This window comes from Portunus trituberculatus, chromosome 20, assembly GCF_017591435.1.
Source record: "Portunus trituberculatus isolate SZX2019 chromosome 20, ASM1759143v1, whole genome shotgun sequence".
NCBI classification, from domain to species: domain Eukaryota; kingdom Metazoa; phylum Arthropoda; class Malacostraca; order Decapoda; family Portunidae; genus Portunus; species Portunus trituberculatus.
The window spans coordinates 14,591,790-14,614,258 of record NC_059274.1 but is presented as its reverse complement, the minus strand read 5'-3'; the positions used below and the strand labels follow the sequence as shown (position 1 = coordinate 14,614,258).

At 42.1% G+C, this 22,469-nt stretch overlaps 3 protein-coding genes across 6 annotated transcripts in view; 2 read left to right on the top strand and 1 right to left on the bottom strand.

Annotated features, from left to right (window-relative positions):
- Positions 1–599: 599 nt before the first annotated feature.
- LOC123506651 lies at positions 600–5,252 on the top strand. The gene is made up of 10 exons (XM_045258898.1): positions 600–633; positions 732–798; positions 1,524–1,883; positions 2,173–2,261; positions 2,499–2,531; positions 3,225–3,532; positions 3,754–3,909; positions 4,004–4,107; positions 4,483–4,646; positions 4,930–5,252. Exons 1-10 carry the CDS (start codon positions 600–602, stop codon positions 5,085–5,087), a joined length of 1,473 nt encoding a protein of 490 aa, XP_045114833.1. The 3' UTR covers positions 5,088–5,252.
- A 900-nt stretch (positions 5,253–6,152) lies between these two features.
- LOC123506429 (putative oxidoreductase GLYR1 homolog) overlaps positions 6,153–22,469 on the top strand; it is a 35,433-nt gene continuing 19,116 nt past the window's right edge. Inside the window, exons 1-7 of the mRNA XM_045258501.1 lie at positions 6,153–6,424; positions 6,533–6,569; positions 7,493–7,572; positions 8,794–8,926; positions 9,899–9,979; positions 10,330–10,506; positions 11,233–11,406. Of these exons, the coding sequence (XP_045114436.1) occupies positions 6,390–6,424; positions 6,533–6,569; positions 7,493–7,572; positions 8,794–8,926; positions 9,899–9,979; positions 10,330–10,506; positions 11,233–11,406 (717 nt within the window). The 5' untranslated portion in view covers positions 6,153–6,389. The remainder of the gene's footprint in view (positions 6,425–6,532; positions 6,570–7,492; positions 7,573–8,793; positions 8,927–9,898; positions 9,980–10,329; positions 10,507–11,232; positions 11,407–22,469) is intronic.
- Positions 14,293–22,469, bottom strand: part of LOC123506427 — an 11,382-nt gene continuing 3,205 nt past the window's right edge. For 3 of the 4 annotated variants that reach the window (XM_045258500.1, XM_045258499.1, XM_045258497.1), the window contains exons 2-5: positions 17,719–19,508; positions 16,150–16,285; positions 15,913–16,053; positions 14,293–15,734 (exon numbers count right to left, since the gene is read on the bottom strand). In XM_045258500.1, coding sequence (XP_045114435.1) covers positions 14,775–15,734; positions 15,913–16,053; positions 16,150–16,285; positions 17,719–19,493 — 3,012 coding nt within the window. In that variant the 5' untranslated portion in view covers positions 19,494–19,508 and the 3' untranslated portion in view covers positions 14,293–14,774. Of the gene's footprint in view, positions 15,735–15,912; positions 16,054–16,149; positions 16,286–17,718; positions 19,509–19,855; positions 20,449–22,469 lie in introns of those variants that run through there. The other variant, XM_045258498.1, reaches the window with a different exon arrangement.

Here is a 22,469-nt window from a genome sequence, read left to right as displayed (position 1 = left end):
TGTCTGCATTCTTATCACCCTTACTTGCAATATCAAAGCAAGAATTATAGCACTTACAGGTCATTATATACTTACACAACTGCAAAGTGAAGTTACAGTCCTTATGTTTCGATGGCCTGCTTAAGATAATTGCAGGTTGGATGCTTGTAATGGGCTTGTAACAGTTGAGTGTGGTGCAGGTAGCGGTGCTTCCTGCTGGGGAGTCGGTGGGTGCATGTGGTGAAAGTGATGGATTGTTCGCCTTTACTAGAGATTAGAAAAAGTTGATTGTTTGGTCATATTTGCGTGCCTCACTTTTGGCAGCGTTCCCAGTGCCTTGATATTGGATGATATCAGAGGTGGCCACGTTGATACGGAATTCAGGGTCAGTTCCTCAATTTTAGTGTCAGGTCTCATGGGAATGGCTAAGATTTTGTAGGTTACGAGAGAAAAGATGAGCGTATTAAAGTCAATGCGTACACACAACCAATGTGTAGGTTGCTTTTAACACTGATCCATTCTGCCTCGGAGTAGCGCACCTTTTCAGTATGAGTCCTTAGCGTTGCTCTGAAGCTCTGTGAAGTAATTTAGGGATCGACTCAGCGTTACATCGACGCCCGATGCATCTACAAAGTAATTCAGCTTCCAGTGAAGGTAAGAAATGAGCACACGCTTCATTCCAGTCCACATTGCTGCACCTTCAACAATGATAGTGAACCATTTCTAATTTCTGAGTCTGCGGAACGGTCCAGACGGTCTGCGGGGGTCAGGGCCGATCGTGCATCTGATGGAGATGATTGTCTTCTACTTAAAGACATGGTGGGTTGTACTATCTGTCGTGCTGCATTTTGAAGATGACTCTCGACATGTATTCTGAAGCTTATCAGTGTCGTCTCACTTTTAACAGGCTGTAGTGGGAGTTCTGTAATTTTCGAGGATTTTTTTCATGATTCCAGTGGTAGTTGAGCAAGGATAGAGAAAACACTTACAAGAATCGCCGAATCATAGCTGTGGTCTCTAAGAAATTATCCTTATGAAAGTCTAGTGTCTCAAGATAATCACTTTTCAAGCTGCAATGTTCAGTTTAATCCGACACAAAGGATTTGATCACTTTTCTATCACTTTGCTGTCTTTTTTTTTTTTTTCTGTTATCGCTACCACAATAGCAGTCTTTTGAACTGCATCAGACTCTCTTCTCATGCATGTTCTCTTATGACTGTTACATGCTGCGGTGATGATCTCTCGTGTTTGTTTTGTACACCAATTATTGAACGTTGCAGACTGACGACTCCCTTATATACAGGGAAAGGAGTCCATAAATTAGACAACCCCATTCCATGAAAATAAAATTTGCGTACAAAACTCTAGCGTTTATTCGTAAACTTGTATAGATAGCAATTCCTTGGAAATCATGACTATAAAGGAGATCCTCTATTATTGTCTCTTAGCAAAACTGTCGATAGCGTAGAGAGAGTAAGGTATCACAGCTTAACATTCTCATTTCCTACTTTACTAACTCTTTTTGTTGTTGGTGCGTCCTCCAGTTTGGCGTTCGTGGTTCCCGAAGACAGGTTGTTTGGGGTGCGGCTTCCTAACGGCACCTGGAATGGCATCTTTGGCTTGATACAGGAACAGGTTAGTGAAAAAGACCACAAGAGGTCTTACTGGAGCTTACTTAGTAGGTACTCCAGTGTAGCAGCAGCACTCAGCCTTACGCCGCCTGATATTGTCCTGCAGAAGGTGGACATGAGTGGCGTGCCGCTCATTACTTCGCCGGAACGCTTCAGATTATTTGACACCGGGGAGTGGGTTCTATCAGGTTTCCGCTCCATCGCGCACAAGCGTCCCACACCTGAGGCAGACATCCTAGGCTTCATTAAGCCCTTCACCATGCAGGTAAGTTTGTAGGTATACACATATATTGACTACAGAATCATATATTGTAATTTTTCAGTAATACTTTATTGTGATATATGAACCTATATAGCTCTACTATTCGATTACTCCTATTCCATAACCGTTGTAATAACTATTCCAATAATTGTTAGTACGTAAAGGCACCATCTATTCACACCGAAAATATGGACAATTAAAGGGAATGTCAAGTCGGTCGTCTACAAATGGGGAAAGGAGCATCGTTATTTTTCATCTCTAGATAATAATCTAAATTAAATATTCGGAAACTTCCTGCAGGTTTGGGGACTCTTCCTCGGGACTGTTCTCGCTGTGTGGATGTGTCTGTGGGCCACGCAGAGCCTTCAGCGCTCTAACGTTAGAAAATTGTGAGTAGAAGTTTAGGATTTGAAAACTAACATCCTCGTCTTAAAAGATTCTCCAATCCTCAGTTTTCAGGACTATATTCAGAAACACTTCTGCCCGCACCTCGGCTACTTTCAAAGGCTCACTTATAGTTGAAGTCATATGGATTGATTTTTAAGGGTATATTTTGCTGTTCAAGCGATAGATTAACTGAATTTCCACATTGTTAACATGAGAATAACTCTTGAGAACCCTTACAGCCATCTTTGCGGCCTTGAAGATAGTTGTGTATGGTGAGAGAGCGAAGCGTTTCTGAATAAGCGCCTCACTGTCATGTGATTATAATGTCTTTCCCTTCTAGTTATAGACGCAGTAAACGCAACACAAAAGAAAAACTTTGAAAAGCTGCTGCTGTTATACTATCCATGATGAGCGCGTCTTTCATGCAGGGAAGGATCCGCCTCGGGAAGGACATGGGCAGCTATGGGTGGACATCCTTTTTGTGGGCTTACGTGCATACCTTGGGGCAGCGTGAGTGAAGCTTCCTGCTGACGCCATTGGAAAGAGTGTATACTACTTAATTCATCTTATCTAGAGAAATCCAGAGCTATAGTACATTGTATTATGATTAAGTTTTTCAAGATTAGGTTAAGCAGATTCAGGTTAAAGAAGAGAGGTTAACAGGTAAGGATTAGGTTAGGTTAGGTGAATTAGTTTAAGCTGGATAAGGAAGGGATGCAGACAAGGTTAAGTTAAGTTTGGTTAGGCAAGATAGTTCCGGTCAGACACGAGAGGTTAGGTAAAGGTCGGTTATGGACTTAAGGTATAGTGGATCTAGGTTATGGCCTTAAGGTATATGCTGGACAAGGGAGGGGGTGTGGTAAAGAAAAAGCACGAGGGTGGCGGATTACAGGTAACGTGGAGTTGGCGTGATGGGTATTGATTTTGATTCGCAAGCTGACCGTGCCTACCTACGCGTGCCACAGCCTCGGCCTGGCTGCCGCGCGGTGGTGTGCGGCTGGCTGCTGGCGTGTGGATGTTGCTGACCCTCGTCCTCACTCAAATGTATCGCTCCAACCTGAAGGCCATGATGATTCTGCCGCGCCTACCCCTGCCCTTTGATTCTCTGGAGGAGCTCATCGAGTCAGGCATCTCCTGCTACGTGGTTCCCGCCACCAAGCTCCACAATGCAATTCTGGTAAACACACGTCTGATTATGCATTGCGGGAAGCCCTACCATTCAAAGGGTTCATGTTTTTGCTTCACTGGTGGTCTTTTTTTGTCGCAAATTAATGTCTCCATTATATAGAATGGCTCAAAAGTATACAGTATAATAATCATTTGTATCTCTATTCATTACGAATTCTTTGTCTTACACCTTTGAAAATATGGCAAAAAAGATAAAGAATCCAAAAGACGTGATTATGGATATTTGTTTACATATCTACTTACTTGGAAATTATATAGTGCAATATTTGCTATAGTGAAAATCTAATTTTGAATCACCCTGCATAGGACGCAGACCCTGACAGCCAATTTGGTCGTTTTCGAAGTCAGATAGTGGTTCACAACAACCAAGGTAGAGCCATCCGCGACCTCATCCAAGGCAAACACGCCGCCGTGGCCGTCCATATCGCCCTGCTCAACATCATCCATAGTACTTATCGTAATGTAAGAACTGACTATGAATAACACACAGCATTTCTTTAGTGATACTCCTTGATTAATGTAACTCCATGTTCATGATGGGCTTCTGTTCCTCCAGACGGCGACCTGTCCCATTTACATTGCCTCGGAGGCTGTACAACCTGAATGGAACTTTTTTGTATATGAGAAGAATTCCTCGTTGAGAGTCAAAGTGGACATGATGTGAGTGGTGGCGGGGGGTGTCTCCTGCACAGATTATAGCGGTGTATTATGTTCACTTAATTCAATCGTTTATTGGTTATGAGCGTCATTAGAACTATTTGGAAAGTGAATGACTATAAAAAAAGATTCAATCCCTTATGGGTTATGAGTGTCATTATAACTATTTGGAAAGTGAATTATTTTAAAACATATTTTCAGTAAATACTTTTATATTTATTTTTTAGAAGAACTGAGTGTCACATAAGAAACCAAATGTGACAGGAACGTAACTCTCACTTGAAAGCTTCCTTTATATAAGACTGCCGGTCATACAGAACCTTTCCTATGTTCAACACTTGTCTCAGTAAAACCAACACTTCATCCGTGCCTCCCCAGTATTAGGAGGTTGAGGGAGGCCGGTATTCTGGAGAGACTTTTCATGGAGGAGCAACGTGATGCCCGATACTGCCTCCAGGGGGGCGCCTCGGATCCCCTGGTCAACAAGTTGCGTGCCCTCGAGTTCAAAGACTACTACGGCGTCCTTATGGTGTATTGCGGAGGTGAGTATTAATTTGTGCCTTGAGGAAATAGTGCAAGTAAATAGTCAAGAAAATGATAGCAAATGATGATATAGGTATTTTTAGAGATGCAGGGAAAAAATACAACAGAATGCAAGCGAATACAAGTAAATATCAAATGGCAACAGACATTTATACCTTTTTAGCTGCTATATCACTGTTAGTTTCAGGCAAAAACTTGATATAATGCAATCTTACAATAATACAACGAACCCAAAGAGACAATGAGACACTCACATACTCATCTTCGTCACCTCCACCTCAGGAATGATGCTCGCGGCCATGACTCTACTGATGGAGGTGGTGCGCGGAGTTGTCAACACCACACACGGGTCTTCCATTATTTATCCCTTTGTGTCTGTCCCACCTGCTCGTGTACCCTGGATTGGCGCACTTCCTGCCGCCCCTGCCGGGTTGAAGTGAAGCGTTACGTACTACGTCCAGACAGTGTAGCTATACCGCGTAGCCTGCCACTGACCATTGCTCATGCTGGAACTAAATTGAACTCCGAATGTTATCTGCCTTGACATGCAATATAACAAGAATATAATAAAAAATGAACACTAAATGATTCTCTCTCTCTCTCTCTCTCTCTCTCTCTCTCTCTCTCTCTCACACCACGTACCCTATATACAACGTTATGTAACTAGGTTCGCTTGGGGAAACTAAAACGCGGAATATACCGAACAGGCAACTGTCCATATAGATTTGGAAACAGAAAACAGCCCTAAATAGGTGAACAGGCACCTCACAAAGGGAGAGTATACGAGCACGGAAAACACGCTGCTGCGGCCAGAGTATATACAGAGTATATACTCTAGCTACGGCAACTCATTGAGCCTTGGGAAGACGCGGCTCTGCTCAGACTCCATGATAACAACACTCACTTGACTAGTAAACATGGGCACGACATGCTATAGCGTAAAGGTTTTTTTTCTTCTATTGCCAGCAGTCTTGTGAAAATTATTACATGCAAGTGAGCTTTTTTCATTAATAAAACATGAATTGGGGATGAAGGGAATGTTTCACTAGACTGGACCAATGTGGCTATCATTGAGCGTCCGTAGTGTTTTCAAATCTGATATACTTCAAACTTGACATGGACGGTTTGGGTGCGGTATGAGTGGATGGAATTAGTTGAATTAGGTGGAAAAAGAAGTGATTTTGAAGTTACAGGACAGACACTGAACATTGCATGGCTAGAACAAACTAAATCAAACAACTTTTTGATAGATCTCTCACTTGGCAGAGATGGCGCGGGTACTTTACGAGCAGGGAAGATAAAATTGATGGATTTTGGTGCAAGTCAACACGATTTAAAATTTTCTGACTTAAATTGGGTACTAAAGGGCTAGGACAGACTAAATCAAGCAAAGTTTAATGGATATCTAACTTGAAAGAAATGGTAGAGGTACTTTACGTAAAGGTGAGGTCAAAAGTAAGGATATCAGTGAAAGTAAACATGATTTGAAAGTGGCGGGGGAAGTTTGTGTACTGTACGGTGCTGCCGCCGCCGGGAGGACGCTGCTTCCCAAAACTATGCCACTATACTTGTAGCAATAACACCCCTGCCAAGCACTCAAACGACGTCTAAGTGGTGCCAGAAGGACGATCGAGTACCATTCCTCCCTCCTTAGTTGAGAGAAACGCGTGTAAAGCCCCGGGATAAGCTGGGGACGTGAGTGTGTTTTATTATCCCGGGCCTCCTCGCGGTTTCCTTCAAACATGGCGGATACCTACGAACTTGGGGACCTCGTCTGGTAAGCTAAACCACCCTCCCACGCCCGTACTGCACCTTACCACTGACAAACAATGACACTAGGCAACCAGTCGATGCCTTCTGATCACATTTATCACCTCTCTTTCAGGGCCAAGATGAAGGGCTTCTCCCCCTGGCCAGGCAAGGTGAGTACTGGTCAGGCCGAGGCTCAAGCTCACTCCGGCGCCGCCCCACACTCCTTCCCTACGGCGTCCTCTGCTGACCCGGGATGACTGGGGGCTTTGGTGGCGTCCAGGGAGCAAGGCTGAGGGGTACAGGGGCTGGGGTGGCCTGGGTTCCAGTGCATTGCCACCTGCCATGGTCTTGTTGTCTGTCCCTCCAAGCCCTGATCAACAACGCTTTGGCTTGGTGCTGGTTCAGGGGCGCGGCGTTTGAACATGCCCTCATTGTACTGTTGATATTCTGAATGTTTGGGTTTATTTTGAGTGGTGCTGGGTGTCTGGGCACTTAATGTTCATCTTTGTTGACAGTGATGGTTATGCTTGTTTTGGTGAAGGTTGTTAGTGATTGAGTGCCAGGTAGGGCTGTGTGGCACCTTGGACATGTGGCATCCATGGCTTGAAGGGAGTGCAAGGCTAAGTCTACTTGTATTACTTGAATTCATGAGACAAAATGCTGTGTGTTGTTTGTTACTCAGGCCAACATGGCAATGGGCCTGTTTGTAATTTCGTTTTTCATATTTCACTTACAGTTTACAATTCAGGGTTGCTGTAATGTGGTGAGGCGAAGATCTTGATTATAGTTAGACATGGTTATAAAAAGGTTTTTAATTTTTGGTGAGAATGTGAAAGCTAATTGTAATTTTTAAAGCTATGGCATCTTGGCATCTATTTTGAATTGTAAGTTGCTAGTGATCCTCTCGTGCATTCAGTGTACTGTGTGTTGTCTATGAGTGATGCTAAGTAAATTAAGACATTAGGCGTTGGTTAGGTTTAGTGTCGTCATGAGATAGATACAGTTATGTATTGCTGCTAGGAAATTATAAGAGATTTAGCTGCATAAAATCTGTTCATAACACACACTGATATGACACTATTATATTTTTCAGGTCATCCCAGCTCGAGAAAATGTCAAGAAGCCCAGCAAGAAGCACTGTCACTTCATATACTTCTTTGGCAGTGAAAACTAGTAAGTGATTCCTATATATTAGTTGACGAAGAGTCCCACGTGAATTAGAAATCTTATATGCGGTCATGAATATACTGTAAGCTATGTGTATTTGATCTTGGAGGTCCAAAAGTTTTAGCAAACGCAAGGAAAAATGATAGCAAGGCCATTTTTTTTTTTTATAATTTTGAGGAAAATTTATTAAAAATTTTGGTAAAGATTCTCTGCCCTAATGAGGATACAGTAGTGGCAGCATTGCTTTAATATGGATAGTACAGGATCAGTAATCAGTGTGCCATAGTGTGAGTGTTGCTGTCATGTCTCCTTACTCAGTAGCATATTAGAGAATCTCCAGACAAACTCCACTGGAGCAGTTCAAGATGTCTGCAAACCTAACCACTTTCTAAACAATCAGTATTAGATCCCAATACTAAGGCAGCAGTGAAATAATGACAGATAATAATTTCTGTGGTTTACTTTCCAAAATATATAGAAAATGTTCAAAAGTACTAAAGATTATGTAAGAAGCTTAAAGTTACTCCAGGGATTTGGTGGGACGAAAGCTTAATGATTAGATGGTGACCGGGAGAGAGAAGAATAAACGAACCTAGACCTTATTGTATTTAAAGTAGACTGTAGCAGCTTGGCAAAGTGTTCTGGGTCTGTAATGGTTCCACTAGGCCTCAAGATGAGGGTGCGACATCCCAGGAGAGAGCGGTCATTGCATTGAGTGTCTCTATGCACCCTGTTAGTGAATTTCATACATCTCAAAGTTTGTCTTCTATTTCTACAGCAGACTCCCTCCTTAGTGTAGCTTCTAAATTCAGCATTATAGTCTAACCCAGGGATTTTAACACCGGGAACACCGCAACAGTAGAAGTGTTATCAGATGTTTCCCACACCTGCTTGTTGGGTCCTGTGCTTTGTATCAGACTGTTTTCATGTGGTTTAGTCATTTAAAGTGAAGGAATTACATTGACTAGAGCTATTTAAGTGTATTGGGTGTTGTGGGTGTGAATGAGCCTTGTGTGAAGGGGTTGGTTAGTGTTGTAATACTTTTTATGTATTTACATGCATGTTTTTTTGAAAGCTGTTGCAGAAGAGATAGATAAATGAAGGTGTAACTGCATATTGTCATTTTTATCCCAGATGTAGATTTAACAGACGTCTTGTGTGTAGGATGTGTCTTGAGAATTTGTGTGTTTAATGTTAACGTAACTTCTCAATCTTTTTTTTTTTCAGTGCATGGATTGAATCAGCAAACATGAAGCCATATTTCCAGTACAAAGGCCGTCTTATGAATGCCAACAAAACCTCGACATTCAAAGAAGCTGTGGAATGTATTGAAAAGTACATTGGAGAGAACAATATAGAGGTATGTCAAGAGGTGATTGGAAGGGGACTGGCATGAATAGAGACTAAAGAGGTGAAATTTGGCTAAGGGCAACATAAAAAGAAAAAAAGGCTGACTAAGCTGCCAGTTTCCTTGCAGGTCTGAAAGAGTTAACCCAAAAAAAGGGAAAAAATGTCTCGAAAGTACAGACAACCATGCAAATGTTTATGTAACGGCAAAGAGTTAGGTACAGCTACATGTAATTGCTTTTATTGATGTTAATATGACTATCAGATCTAAGAAACCTCAGTGGGTGGCTTGTGTGAAGGCTTGTTTTTGTATTTCCATCTTCCTATGTCCTGAACTCATTTAAGAGGGATGTTTCAAGACATTTATTCCATGTTTTTGGCTAGCTGTCTTAGACTTGCTTGGGAACTAGCATCTAAGTGGGCCTTTTTATTTGTTTTTGTAGCCCTTGGTCAGATTTCCTTTCTTAAAGAAAATACTATTGGAAGCTGAGCAGTGTGGGTTGGTGATTGGAAGCTGGAGGAGGTTGAGGAGGAGTAGGATAAAAGTTAAAATGTGATAGATAAATATGTTGCATATTAAGCCAAAATCTACTAAAATGTGCATGGGAAGTTGTTCTATCCCTGAAATCAGTCAGCTGCCACTTTTGCAAGCAGACTGACAGCATCTCTATGTTGTGAGGGAAACTGTACCTGAATAGTTGCAGGATTATGATGTTAGTTTTAGGTTCTATTTATTATATACAGATTTACTATAAGGCATTACTTACAAATTCTTTTATTAACTCTTACTTGGTCAACTTTCCCCTCTTACATTAAAAAAAAAAAAAAAAAAAAAAAAATCAGTTATGTGTAAATTCAGTGTTAGCACCATCTATTCGGCAGTGATTCAGCAGCAGGGACATTTGACTGTCAGTAAGATGCAGTAGACAGTTTTAATCATTGTGTTATGATTAGGTACTGAACAAAGATTTCTCGTAATCAACAGGTGCCTGAGGTGAAGGAGGAGAACAATGATGCAAACCACACAGAAAAAAGTATTACACCTTCCAAAGAAAAAAAGATAAAGGTAAGTCTGTTCTCTGCCGTGCATAATTTCCTTAACCCCTTCAGTACCATGACGTGTTTTCATATTCACTCTGCTTACTATTTGGTGATTTTATACACCGTCAGAAACGTAAGTGGGGGATTAGAATAGTGAAGGCTGTAGCTATTAATCCTCTGACCTCCATAGATCCTTCCTAATGTTGATAAAATGGTCTAATCACACCCAAAAATTCCAGGTGAAAATGCGTCCCAGTACTGAAGGGGTTAAGCATTGCCTCCCTTAGCCTCATGGATAGTGACATGTGTGCTTAAAAGAGTGTGATTCCTGTGGTCCTGAGAGCTACTTCTGATTGTTGTGTGTGTTTCTTGCAGGCCACACCCAAGAGGAGGCCCAACAGTGATGCGAGTAGTGGAGGCAGTAGTGCCAAACGCATCAAAACAGACCCAATGAGACTCAAAGACACCCTGTTGGACACCTCTCCGTCAAGCCATAATGCAAAGGCCAGGGTGTCAGCCCTCCTCAACAGACCAGTCCACATTGAAAGACCTGTGAGTGGTTGTGTTGCTTGTCTGTTCCTCATAATGATTTCTAGTGTACAGTTTTGTGGCTCTAAATACTATGTTGTTTAAGGTATGGTGATCTTGTTAAGTGATAGCATAAAACTAGCATTTCTGACCATCTGTATGTGTGTGTGTTTATGTGCATCAAGTTTGTGTGTGGACCACTGCTAGAGGGATTGGAGATGATCTGTGCTGCACTACATGTGCAAAGTGACATTAAGGCTGCACACTGGGATTGGAGATGCTGCGAGCTTATTGTGTTAAATTGGCTCTAAAGACAAAGGGAAGATGGAGACTCTTGTCTTTTACAGTGTGATGAATTTTAAGGTCTTGTTGGGGTTGCCTCCTTTCAGTGGGATTTCAGAAATGTGTATGAGAAAGATTTTTATGCTTTATCTGTAAGATAACTAACTATTCATGATGTGGTGTAGAGCACATCCTTTGTAGCATGACTTGCCAACCACTACACCAGCTACACCAGCAGACTGCTACTGAAGATCTGTCTCCATGCTGGTGGGTCATGTTCTGTCTGCAGATACTGTTGCTAGATTAGGGGGTACTACAATATTGTATTCCCATAAAAGAGATGTCTAGAAGGGACAAAGAAGATTGTACCTCCTATGTTCACTATTTTTATTCTTATGATAAGACAAGTATTTAGCATGAAGATAATCCTTCTGCTCTGTATCTGACCCACATTTTGTCCCTCTGTAGGAGACTCCACCGTTAGATGTGGGAAGTGTGAGCCAGACCTTGAAAGATAAGAAAATTGAGCCCTCTGGGTTGAAGTTTGGGTTCCTTGGCCTGGGCATTATTGGGTCAGGCATTGTCAAGAACCTTCTCAACAGTGGTCACAGCGTCATGGTGTGGAACAGATCGTCAGAAAAGGTAAGTCAGACCTTTCTTGTGATTTTGTTCTGTATTGATTTTTTGTGCCAGGGATGCATTTGTTAATGACTTCACTTAAGATGCTTCAGTAGCATTACATTTAAATTTTTTTTTTTTTCATTTAATCAGAAAATAACAGGTTGGGTGAATAGTTTTATCTTTTTTTTTGTTGTGGTGCAGTCGTGATGGCTCTTGGTCTTGGATGTTTGGTCTTTCATAATTTTTAGCTCTAATAACTAGTTTTCATGGTGTAATTTTCATTGTGTATCAGATAATTTGGGATAATGATGTGCACATATGCACGTTGGCAGATTTTTTGTCAACACAAACTGTAGGCAGTCGTTCCTTTGAGGTGTAAGAAATGAAGACTTAGTGAACTCCAGTAAAAATTTTAGCAAGACCTCTTTTTTAGGTTGGCATCCCTGCAACCCATTGGCCACATAATCTAGATGAAACTCAACCTTCCTTAAAAAGTAATGAAATAAAAATGTTTCTTTAGGGAATTGAGTTTTGCTTAGAATTTATTCTGAGTGCCAGCAGAAGGCTTAGATTCTAAGGGCTAGCAGAGGGCAGGGTTCTCAGTCTAACAGTGGTCTCACTGGGATATTTACCTTGACTAGAGTGTTGTTATGCAGATATGAGGGAAGTAATGAAGTAATGAAGCCAGGCATGCTGTAAACTTGTCATAATATACTATCACCATTGTCTTAGAACCTAAATGTTGACTAGTGATAGTCTTATGCAGGGCTTAATGTTATCATGTAACTATGATACTTCAGAGGCATGTGTTGGTATCTATATTATATAGAACCCATGGCCAAGTTGAAAGAATACTACCTTTGTGTTCCTGCATATCATATATGGCAAATAAAGGGCAAGAGGACCAGGGAAGCAATCCTCTGCCTCTGTTCTAAGCATTAGGGAAAGCAGGTCTAGGTTCAGGGAGGCGGTGGCATAGTGGATAAGGTGGTGAGCGTGGGATCGGGCAGACGTCCATGCGTAGGTTTGAATCCCACCACATACAGCCTTAAAACACTTTGCCATTTGTCGAGTGGTTTAAAGTTACCTACATGTCACCATGATACCCAGGTTCTAGGTGGTTACACTCAAGATGAGCTTGGGAAGTGATATGGGCCCTAATATAGGTACCACTATAAATGAAATTGCCTGCGCCACTAATGGGTGGAAGCTGAACAGCACTTCCTATACACTCTTCAAGTGTGCCTACAGGCGCTATAGGCCTTACCGTAAAAAAAAAAGAAAAAAAAAAAAAAAGGTGTTTCTCTTTGTGACAATCTCTGGTGTATCCATGCCTTCCTCCAAACAAGTGTGTGGCTCATTAGCAAACCATCTTGCTCAAAATTATAAGAATACTGCAATCTCACTCTTCTATCCTTTTTGTAGTTTCTTTTGGAATCTCTCTCTCTCTCTCTCTCTCTCTCTCTCTCTCTCTCTCTCTCTCTCTCTCTCTCTCTCTCTCTCTCTCTCTCTCTCTCTCTCTCTCTCTCTCTCTCTCAGGAATGTGAATGAATTTGGTGTGTGTTCATGCCTTGTTTTAGGAATTATCTGAAGTGGAGGGTATTAGTCTGGAATATTTATGGACATATTTAGACAGTCTGCATTTACAAAGATCATCACAAGTTACAAGGTTTACATAATACTTACACCCCTTGTCATGATTCAGTCTTCCGTGCTTATGCCTAGTGGTGTTGACACAACTTTGTAAGAGAATCCAGTGCTTACTTGTAGTCATCCTATTCATTTTATTGTAGGAAACTAGCTGTCATGAAATGGAAGATAGTTAAGTGTAGAAAATATAACTATTAAGTATTAAGTACATATTAGTTTATTCAGAATGTTAGGATGGCAGTGTTATCATGTTTCCCTCTTCTCTGATTTCTATTTCCTGGAATATACACTGTCAGATGAGAGGTTGTAATGGTGAAAGAAAGTTGTACTGAGGAGAGTTTAGATAAGGGTCATTGCACTCTTCAGGATATGTAAATAAAGGATTCAAGTACTGGTTAAGTATATAAAAGAGAAACTGGAAAAAATTGGGAGGATATGGGTTTAAGAATTTGCATTAGTTTTTAGTAGTAAATGGTTGTAACAGATGAAGGTCTTCTAGTGAGATGGCTTATGAGACATGGAGGATAGAGTAGCACTGTTTTTCATCCTGTAGTATGTGGTCTGATCTTAGTTGGTTCAAGGGATGAGTCTTGTGATGGGATATTGGTTCTTGGTAGCCAACATTACCTGTCTCCCTTACTTTTCTATGCTTGATTCTCTCGTGATGTTATTAAGACTTGGGATGAGGAGATCCATTTTTCAGACCAAGTTTATCGGACTTTTTTGCAAGTACCTTTTGTTGCTGGTGAGGTTATGTAATCTGTAACTGCTGGGCATATGTCATTTTGACTGCTTATAATATTTCTTCTAACTACATATTGGCTTGCATCATTCATACCATAGCTGACTTTTATTTATGGCTATTTAAAGTCTTTCTAAAGCTTTCAAAATTCCACTTTGATTTAGTATATTTCCATTGCACTTTGAATGATTTAAAAAGTATCAGTACTCCTTGCAATACATTCTTTCATCCACTTGTAGTCATAAATGGAAGATGTAGTAACGTTAAAGTGTTACTTACATGCAACGTGACTCAAGGGCTTATTTCCTCAATATAATTGAATGCATGATATTTATCTGCATCAGAATGCAGGACATTTATACTTGGTTTTGTAATCTGTTAATTACAACTGTGTATTTTTCTGGCACTGATTTTCAATGTCCTTGTCAGGAGTTCTTAACTTTGTTTTCACAACTCAGCAACACAAGTGAAATTGCTAATCTTTGATGTAGAAGTCAATGGATAATAAAACTGCATTTACTTCAACCTAGATTCTTTAACTATTGAAATAACAACCCTAAAAATAACATGTGATGGAAATTGGTTCTTGCTTATGGCACTAACCTGAAAATATATGAATGATATTTGGTATGAGTTGACGATACGTTGGAATAGCAATTAGACAGCTGCATGGGATATGAATGGCTGCACAGCTGAGGGAAAGTGTCAATCCACATAGAACAGTAAACACCATCATCCTATACAAGGGTCTAATTACAAACAAACGTTGGCACAAGTGGTTTCATGGTCTAGTTTCCCAGACGAATACAATCAAAATAGCTTTGGTTATCTTTTGTTATTATGATTGGATTAATTTGGCATGTACCACTCACTAAATGGGTAATAGGAATTTGGAACTACCAAATTTTATAATGCTGCTCACCATTATGTCCGAAGAAAAGAAGGCATTACTATTCTTCCCAAGAATTCATAATAGAAGGGAAAAATAATATTAAGCTTAGAGAGAGGTTTCAAACGCTACTCCTCTATCTACCACACTGGGCTGCACGGAAACATCACTTGGAACAGAGTTTGCATCATCTTCACAAGCACTGGAATCATTACTCTCACAGCTACTACTAGGAGTGGTGTCAGCACTCTTACCTGCTGCCTCCCCTTTCTGAGAGGCTTGCTCAGGATTGTCAGTGTTTTGCACTTTTTGTGCCTTAAGGGAATTTGTAGGTGAATTTGACTCGCTCTTCTTGTGAACTGGAGTACTTGGAACTGAGGCAGGGGAGTTTATGGAGGTCGGATTACAGTCACTAGTCTCCTCACACAAAGTGATCCGTGCGGGAATGCCTCTCGTCTCAGGGGCGGGAGCAACCCTGTGATATGGATGGCTTGCACTCTGGCTTCTTTTGTGTACCTTTATTGGGTCAGACACATTGAAGCTGGCCCCAGCAACACTTAGGCTGCGATTGTGTATTTTGGCATAGCTTGGGATGGTGCGAGACGGACTGTTTCCACTGAGAGCACTAGAATCTCTCCTTATCCAGGCCTGAGCCTCAACGAAGTCACTTGACGTATTAGAAGAGGTTCGAGAATGTTGCTTTATGTGCTCTTGTCCTTTTGATGACCTAAAGGAATGAGTAAGAGTGCTGGCTGGTGTATAGTAATCTGAACTATGATGACTCTGGGTATCAAAGAAGTCAACTTTATAGTAAGCATCTAACCCATGCAAAGTATCATCAAATATAATGGAATCTGTCCTCTGACAGGCTCCTGTCCGACAGTTCTGCAAGTAGAGGTCAGGAAGGTTTTCAAGAATCTTGTTCAGAGTCTTCTGTTGGTACTTGTAGGTCTCCCGGAGTCGCAACAGCTGGTGGGCACTAAACTTGCGGATGCGATGACGCTGGAACACATAGTTTTCCCTCACCCTATTCATCTGTGACACTGAATAGTCCCGCACCTTGTTCACCTAAAACACAGAACATTAGATTAGTACAAAAGTGTCAATCTATCATTAATATAGGTACTTTACATGTGTTTGAGATGCACATCTGGAAGGGAATTGATGCAGCAGTCTCTTTCACTGAAAAGTCCCATAAAGATATACTACCAAGTGAGCGCTACCAACATTACTTCATCAAACTTACCTGGTCAAGATACTGGTCTCGCATGGAAGTCAGGCCTTGAGTACTGTAGTCTCGTAGGTCCCTAAGATTCTTGCCCTGGGCACTGTAGCTTTCCCTGATACGCTCCATCTGCTGGTAGCAACTGTCCTTGATGCTCACAACCTGGAAGAGATGTCACAAGTTAGATCTCAGTCTATGGAACCTTGGAGATAACACATGATTTAATATCCTGGCAGTAAATATTCCAGGAAGCCTCACCTGGTAGTTATAATTCTCTCGTAGTCGGTCGAGCTGCTGTGACTTGTAAGCTTCCACACTCTCCAGCAGCTTCCTTATCTGCCGAGCTTTGGGCGACAGCCTATCCTTGCAGCAACAGCAGCATGCCCAACCTAGTCTGCAAGATTATCCAAGCCTGAGTCTCACTGGAGGTATTAGATGAAATATCTTACCATATCTTGACAAACATCAGTTACAAATGCCTTAGGATTAAGAGAGAATGGGATGTCGATATATTCAATACTCATAAAAAAATCATTCATGTGTCATCAAATTTGCATAAAATATCTGCACGTTAGCCAAAGTCATGCTTAACAGCATTGCAGAGTGATTAATAAAGATGATCCATAGCATTCAAAGTATAGGAAAAGTTATAATAGTAAAATCATGGTATGTTAATGTGGACCCTATTCTCAAAATTTGTCACTCACTGAGGCAGAATGAGAGTAAATGTGTGGTGGAAAGTGTCTTCTATTGAACTTCCTATTCCCTGCATAAGCAAGGTGACATTCTAGAAAGAAGCAGCTGAGAAAATGTGACAGAAAATACATATAAAGCATTAGCATAACAGGAGAGGAACAAGCCCCTTCTGGTACTAATTTTGTTGGAAGATACAGGAAAGAAGAGTAACTGCTATCAGAAAGTTTGGAAGGTGTGGAATTAGATACATGCGATTAACAACACAATAAAGTATATGTAGATGGTCAGAAACCTTGAGGGTGACTCCAGATGGTTGAGTCAGGTGAATGATTTGAGAGACAATGGGCCTCAGTGACAGGGGAGGAGGATGTAGGGACAAAGACAACAGTTAGGGTTACACTTCTACATGGCAGTGGTAAAAAAGACCTCTTATACCAGTATTGATGAGTTTAAACGTAAGCTTTGATGTATTTGAGTACTGATAACTAAATCTACAAAATATATGAATGATACAACTGATGAATGAAATTACAATACAAGCAGAAATATTGTGGAATTTCTAGTCAGTATACAATGCATACAAGACTTAATTTCACAAGCTGCAAAAGAATTAATAGATTACAAAATCTTAAAAACCTGTAAGATAAAAGAAGCATTATTGACATGAAACACTCATGTTTTGCCTTCACACTAATCAGATGTTTGGTAAAGATACAATGACACTTCTTTTGATGACACATAATCTTAACTTATTTTTCTGCACAGTACATTTATCATGGATGGCAAGTATTGGTTAAAAAGTTCCATAAGTTTATATGGAAGTCGGCAAATATGAAAGACCAAACCTGTGCGTTAATTTAGATTATTCTTTTCAGCTATAAACCAAAAGGTATTTATTCTGGTATTTAAAGTTTTCAAATTATTCAGAATAAACTTAAAAATGCATCCCTTGGACTAAATGAAAATATACTTTAGTATTTTTGTATGTCTGTGCCCATTTTGGCTTTTTAAAAAATTTTTTTTTTAAGCTGTAAGAAAATGCTATTAGTGGTTGCATTCAGTATGTACATAATTATGTGCACGCATTTGCATGCTTCATGTTATTATTGGCATTATTGGGATTGGCTTTACCTGTCCATGAGGTAGTTTAGGAGTTGGATGAAGAGTGTGATGAGAAGGAAGAGAGTGGCGCACGCAAAGCCGAAGAGGAGACTCTCATTGTAGAGGGTACGTAGAGGGGCATCGCTCAGGGCCAGGAATACTAGGAGTGAGGTATTGCCCACACTGTTGTAGGCGAAACACTTGTACCAGCCTACGTCAGAATGGATCACATCTCTGACAAGGAGGTGGCCTGATGCCAGCACCTCAAAGCGTGGGTCTTGGCTGGCAGAACCTTCTATCTGTTGGATGTGATGGCTGATCCACTCGTCGTGGTTGTTGCTGGTACCGTTGTATCGGAAGACATTTTGCTCCTTTGAGAGCCACAAAATGGTATGTGGAGGATGAGCTGTTATATTACATTCCAGTAAGGCACTCTGCCTGCTATTAGCCACCACTCGATCTCCAGAGTGAGTAACAGCCGTTGGTTTTTCACAACCTAAGGCGTTAATGTGTGCTGCAAGCCTGGCAGCACTTCTGAACTGACCATCACTGCAGGCAAGAGGCTCTACACCATTCCAGGATGATATGTCAGTGGTTTTGAGCAAATTGGGAAGCCATGAGTGATAGCAGTCACAACGTAATTGTGTTCCTGCAAGAAAGACTGATGTATTATGCTTAACTAAGTTGGTTAAGGAGAGTGGTAGCACCGTAAGACCAGACTTCCGCAGATCAAGGGAGATGAGGTCAGGTAAGCCTGCAAAGGCAACTTCCTCAATTTCTTTCAAATTTGGTGTCTCTGCAAGATTCAAGTGCTGCAATTTGTGGAGGCCAGTGAAAGCTCCATGCTCAATCCGGAGCAGGTCTTCATTGTGTTCAAGGTGCAACTCTAGCAACTGTGGCATTTCAGAAAAAATAAACTCATCAATGTTAACAACTGGAGTGTGGCTGAGGTACAGTTGGAGGAGGCATTTAGCTCCCTGGAAAGTGCGTTCATTAACAGTTTGAAAGGGATTATGATGCAGGAATAGGGATTGCAGGCATGTCGCCATTATCAATCCATCTGGGAGGAAGGTGAGGAAGTTGTGTGATACATCTAACACTCTTATGTTCTCTCCTTGGATCCGTGGAATGTCACTTACATTTGCATTACTCACATTAAGATACTGTAGCTTTTGAGCATTTGCCAGCCAATGGGAGTGAAGCTTTGTAAGTTTTGATTTGGATATGTCAAGGTGTGTTAGGGAGGTGAGGTCTTTGAGGGCCTCTGTGCTTGCTTCTGAGATGGGGTTATTGTGAAGGTTCAACACACGCAGCTGGTTGAGTCCCTCCAGGTCATTTCTATTGAGCAACATGAGTTCATTATGAGATGCATCAAGGTGGGTGAGAGCTGGAGTGTTCTTCCCGAGGTGACCATCGCCCAGGAAACGAAGACGATTGTAGGTGACTAGCAGCACTTCCAGCTCTGGCAGAAGCGGCAAAAATGCAAGACTGTTGATCTGACTGCCGCTGACCTCAAGGTGACGAAGACTTTTAAGGTTTGCGAGGAAGTGTGTCGGAACAAACTCGTAACCTCGCAGGACGAGTTTGGTTATGTCATTGGGCGGACGTGGGGGATACTGTTCTCCTCCTGTAGCCAAACACACCACTTCTTCAGGGAGGAGACAGGAGCAGCTCTCAGGACAGTGATGGCCGGTTGGCGTCCTCCCCGCGTCGTGTAGAACTGGGCCCACATTTTCCCCCTCAGGCACCACTGCTGCCACCAGGGTGCATAAACTCCACCACCACCACCATTGTCTCCCCGTCATCACCTCTCACACAGCCTGCAACAACACTCCGAATTACACTCAAGACACTGAACCCCAAGGGGAAACACGGGAAAATCCACCACCATTACACCTACGTCCTGTATCACGAGCACACACACACATGCACACACCGCCATTCATCCACAGGCAGGCACGCTGTAGCCCTGCCTACCTGCTAGCGAATTACATCTATCCTGGCTTAAGAGATCTAGCCATATTGGGTTTCTTCACTCCCTGGCGCGGCTGCCACCGTTCAGCAGCAGACTATTGTTGTGTACGTTACCGGTGGGAAGCTACACACTGACAACTACCACCTGCTGCACTGCGATACTGTGTCGTGTATGGCGTGTGTTGTGCCTTACCCGGGGCAGCACATGGCTCAAGAGGCCGTACGGTGGAGTGTAGTAGTTGTGTGTGAACTGGTTTCCGTGGTGGTGGCGGCGCGAGAGTGGCGCACAGCTGACTGAGGGCTAGTAGTCCTGGCCACGCTCGCACCCCGCTATACAGACCTGCCTCCCTATCGATCTCTCCGTACCTTGCGCTCCCTAGCTTCACTCTCGGTCGCCCCTCCATCCAGCTTGTCACTTTCCTCTGGCCCACTCCGTCGCTCTCCCCCCTCCCGGGTAATCGTCACAATGGCTTCTGTAACAGCTGTGGGTACCGTTCCATTTGCGTACCTTGCACATGATATGATCCTCCCCCACTACGCTCTCTCTCTCTCTCTCTCTCTCTCTCTCTCTCTCTCTCTCTCTCTCTCTACATAAGTTTCCTTTTCGTGCTGGCTAAGTGAAGGTGAACCGTGCGCCGGTCAGCTACGGGTCCTTGTCCTTGACCGTGCACGAATTACCTGGGGGAGTGGCCAAGGTTTATGGGCAATTACCTCTACTTTCTCTATAACCTTAGTGCGTACCTTCTCCTGTGTATCTATGGGGTCTATATTGTTACGTGCACTATAATATACAGATGTTAAACCTTATGAATTGTGGGTGTAGCATTTCCTTCCGTTCCTTTCTCGCATCGTCATTCTTCCGCCTGGCGTGCTTTTGAACGTCTTCCCCTCCTGCTCCCTTGCTCCCTTGCTCCCTGGCCCCGCACCTCGACTCTCCCGGATGTCATTAACCGGTAATCAGAAGCCAACACACCTGCAACATTCGCACTTCACCTTTGCCGCACCTTTATTAACAGTTTTCGACCGCAGAATCACACCGGCGCTATTCACTGACTCGGAAAACACCATTGGTACGATCAGACTAGTGAAAGTATACCATCGCACTTTTATCTCGAGCCAAACGTTAGTGCTAGACATCAGAAACCATTGAAAGTATATCCATTGCAATTAATTAACCGGTAATCGTAGAGTAACTAACATTAATCTAACATCCACGCCGTTTCTCACCTCGTCTAACATTAAATTGATCGTAACGCCAGTAGTGAAAAAAAAAAATAAATAAATAAAGCACTTGATTTATGACCCTGTAATCGTGATTTAATTAACTCCTGTAACACCTGAATATTTATCTCATCCTGAGTATTATTAAACATCTAAAAACGAAACACTTAAAAACACTTGCGCTATGAACTAACCGGTAATTTTCCTCAGCACACCATCAACATTCCATCTAGAACACTCCATCTTGACAAGGAGACTAAGAATAGCCGTATTGTGATTAAAGGAAAAATCTAGCAAATAAAAAGATTTCCCCGTATGATTTCTTTTTGCCCGGCACACGGAAAAATCGCTGATAGTAATAGCCAGAAGTCACGAGATGGAGCCTGCACGCGCACCATAAAGAGAGAGAAAGCATAAACCACTATCTTGATGGAGGCGTAGGCGTGGTAAGGTTAGGTCGATCGAGGTTCCTGCAGGCGATATCACTCTTGCAGTCTCCCACCCACGCTTCTTTCCCGTTCCTTGTCCTTCTTTCAACCTTCACCTTCTGGCTCCGTCTACCTTCTGCCGGTGTCCTTAATCTCACTATCTCCTCGTGGTTTTACGTTTTTATAGAGTAATCCGACTAGAGACTATTTTTGGGAACTGCTGTGCTGCTGGTGCAGGTGGTGGTCCGTGTGTGTGTGTGTGGGGCTTCCTTTTCCTTTCTGTTATTTTCCTTGGCTTTTCCTGTTTTGTTTTTCACTCAAGTTGTGTTTATTCATTCCTCTCCGGGTTATTGTGCTTATATTTACACTTTTACTACGATTTTCTTTTCTTTCACCGACTAATCCATTTACTTCATCAACTAAACATATGTACGTGCTTGCTCTAATGTATTTTTACGCTTTTATGAACCTTGCACATACGTTACCGACTTGACGTGGCTAAAATTATTTCTCAGACCGTCACACTTGCGCTAAATTTAAACGTCAACAAGACATTTTGCACCTGAGCCGTTGGCATATTACTCAATGCTCAAGCCAAGATCGGTAGTGGGCCAACATTCCCAACACGCAGCTACTGACTCGCCTCGCCGTTACGTAAGTGTTGGCAACTCAAGCAACATGGCCGTCATATCAAGCCGTGTGTTGAACTTCTGCGGCCTTATCTCCTTGAATGCTTTGTTTGTGTGCAGAACCTTACGCAAGTTAAACAGGATCGGCCTTCATTTACCCCAATTCACAGTGCGAGCAGCGGGAAGCAACGCAGCAAGAATTGGACCTCGGACTGAAAAAGATATCCCAAGTTGAAACGAAATTCGATCTTGGGGCAAAAGCTAGTGTGGGGTTTTATCGACAGTGACTTTCATCTATCTCTGCGCTCAGTGCCACGATTGGAAAGCGATGCAACGCGAGTTAAAGCTGAGATTGAAAAGAAGCAAAAAATATTTTAACTGGGCTTTGGGATAAAATCTAGTGGGCGTTTTAGAGACTAGTTTTCTTTTTACCTCTATTCGCAATGTAAGGATTGAAAAGCGATGCAACGCGACTTCAAGCTGAGACAGATATAAGAAGAGTAAAATCCTCACCTTGAAACTGATTAAG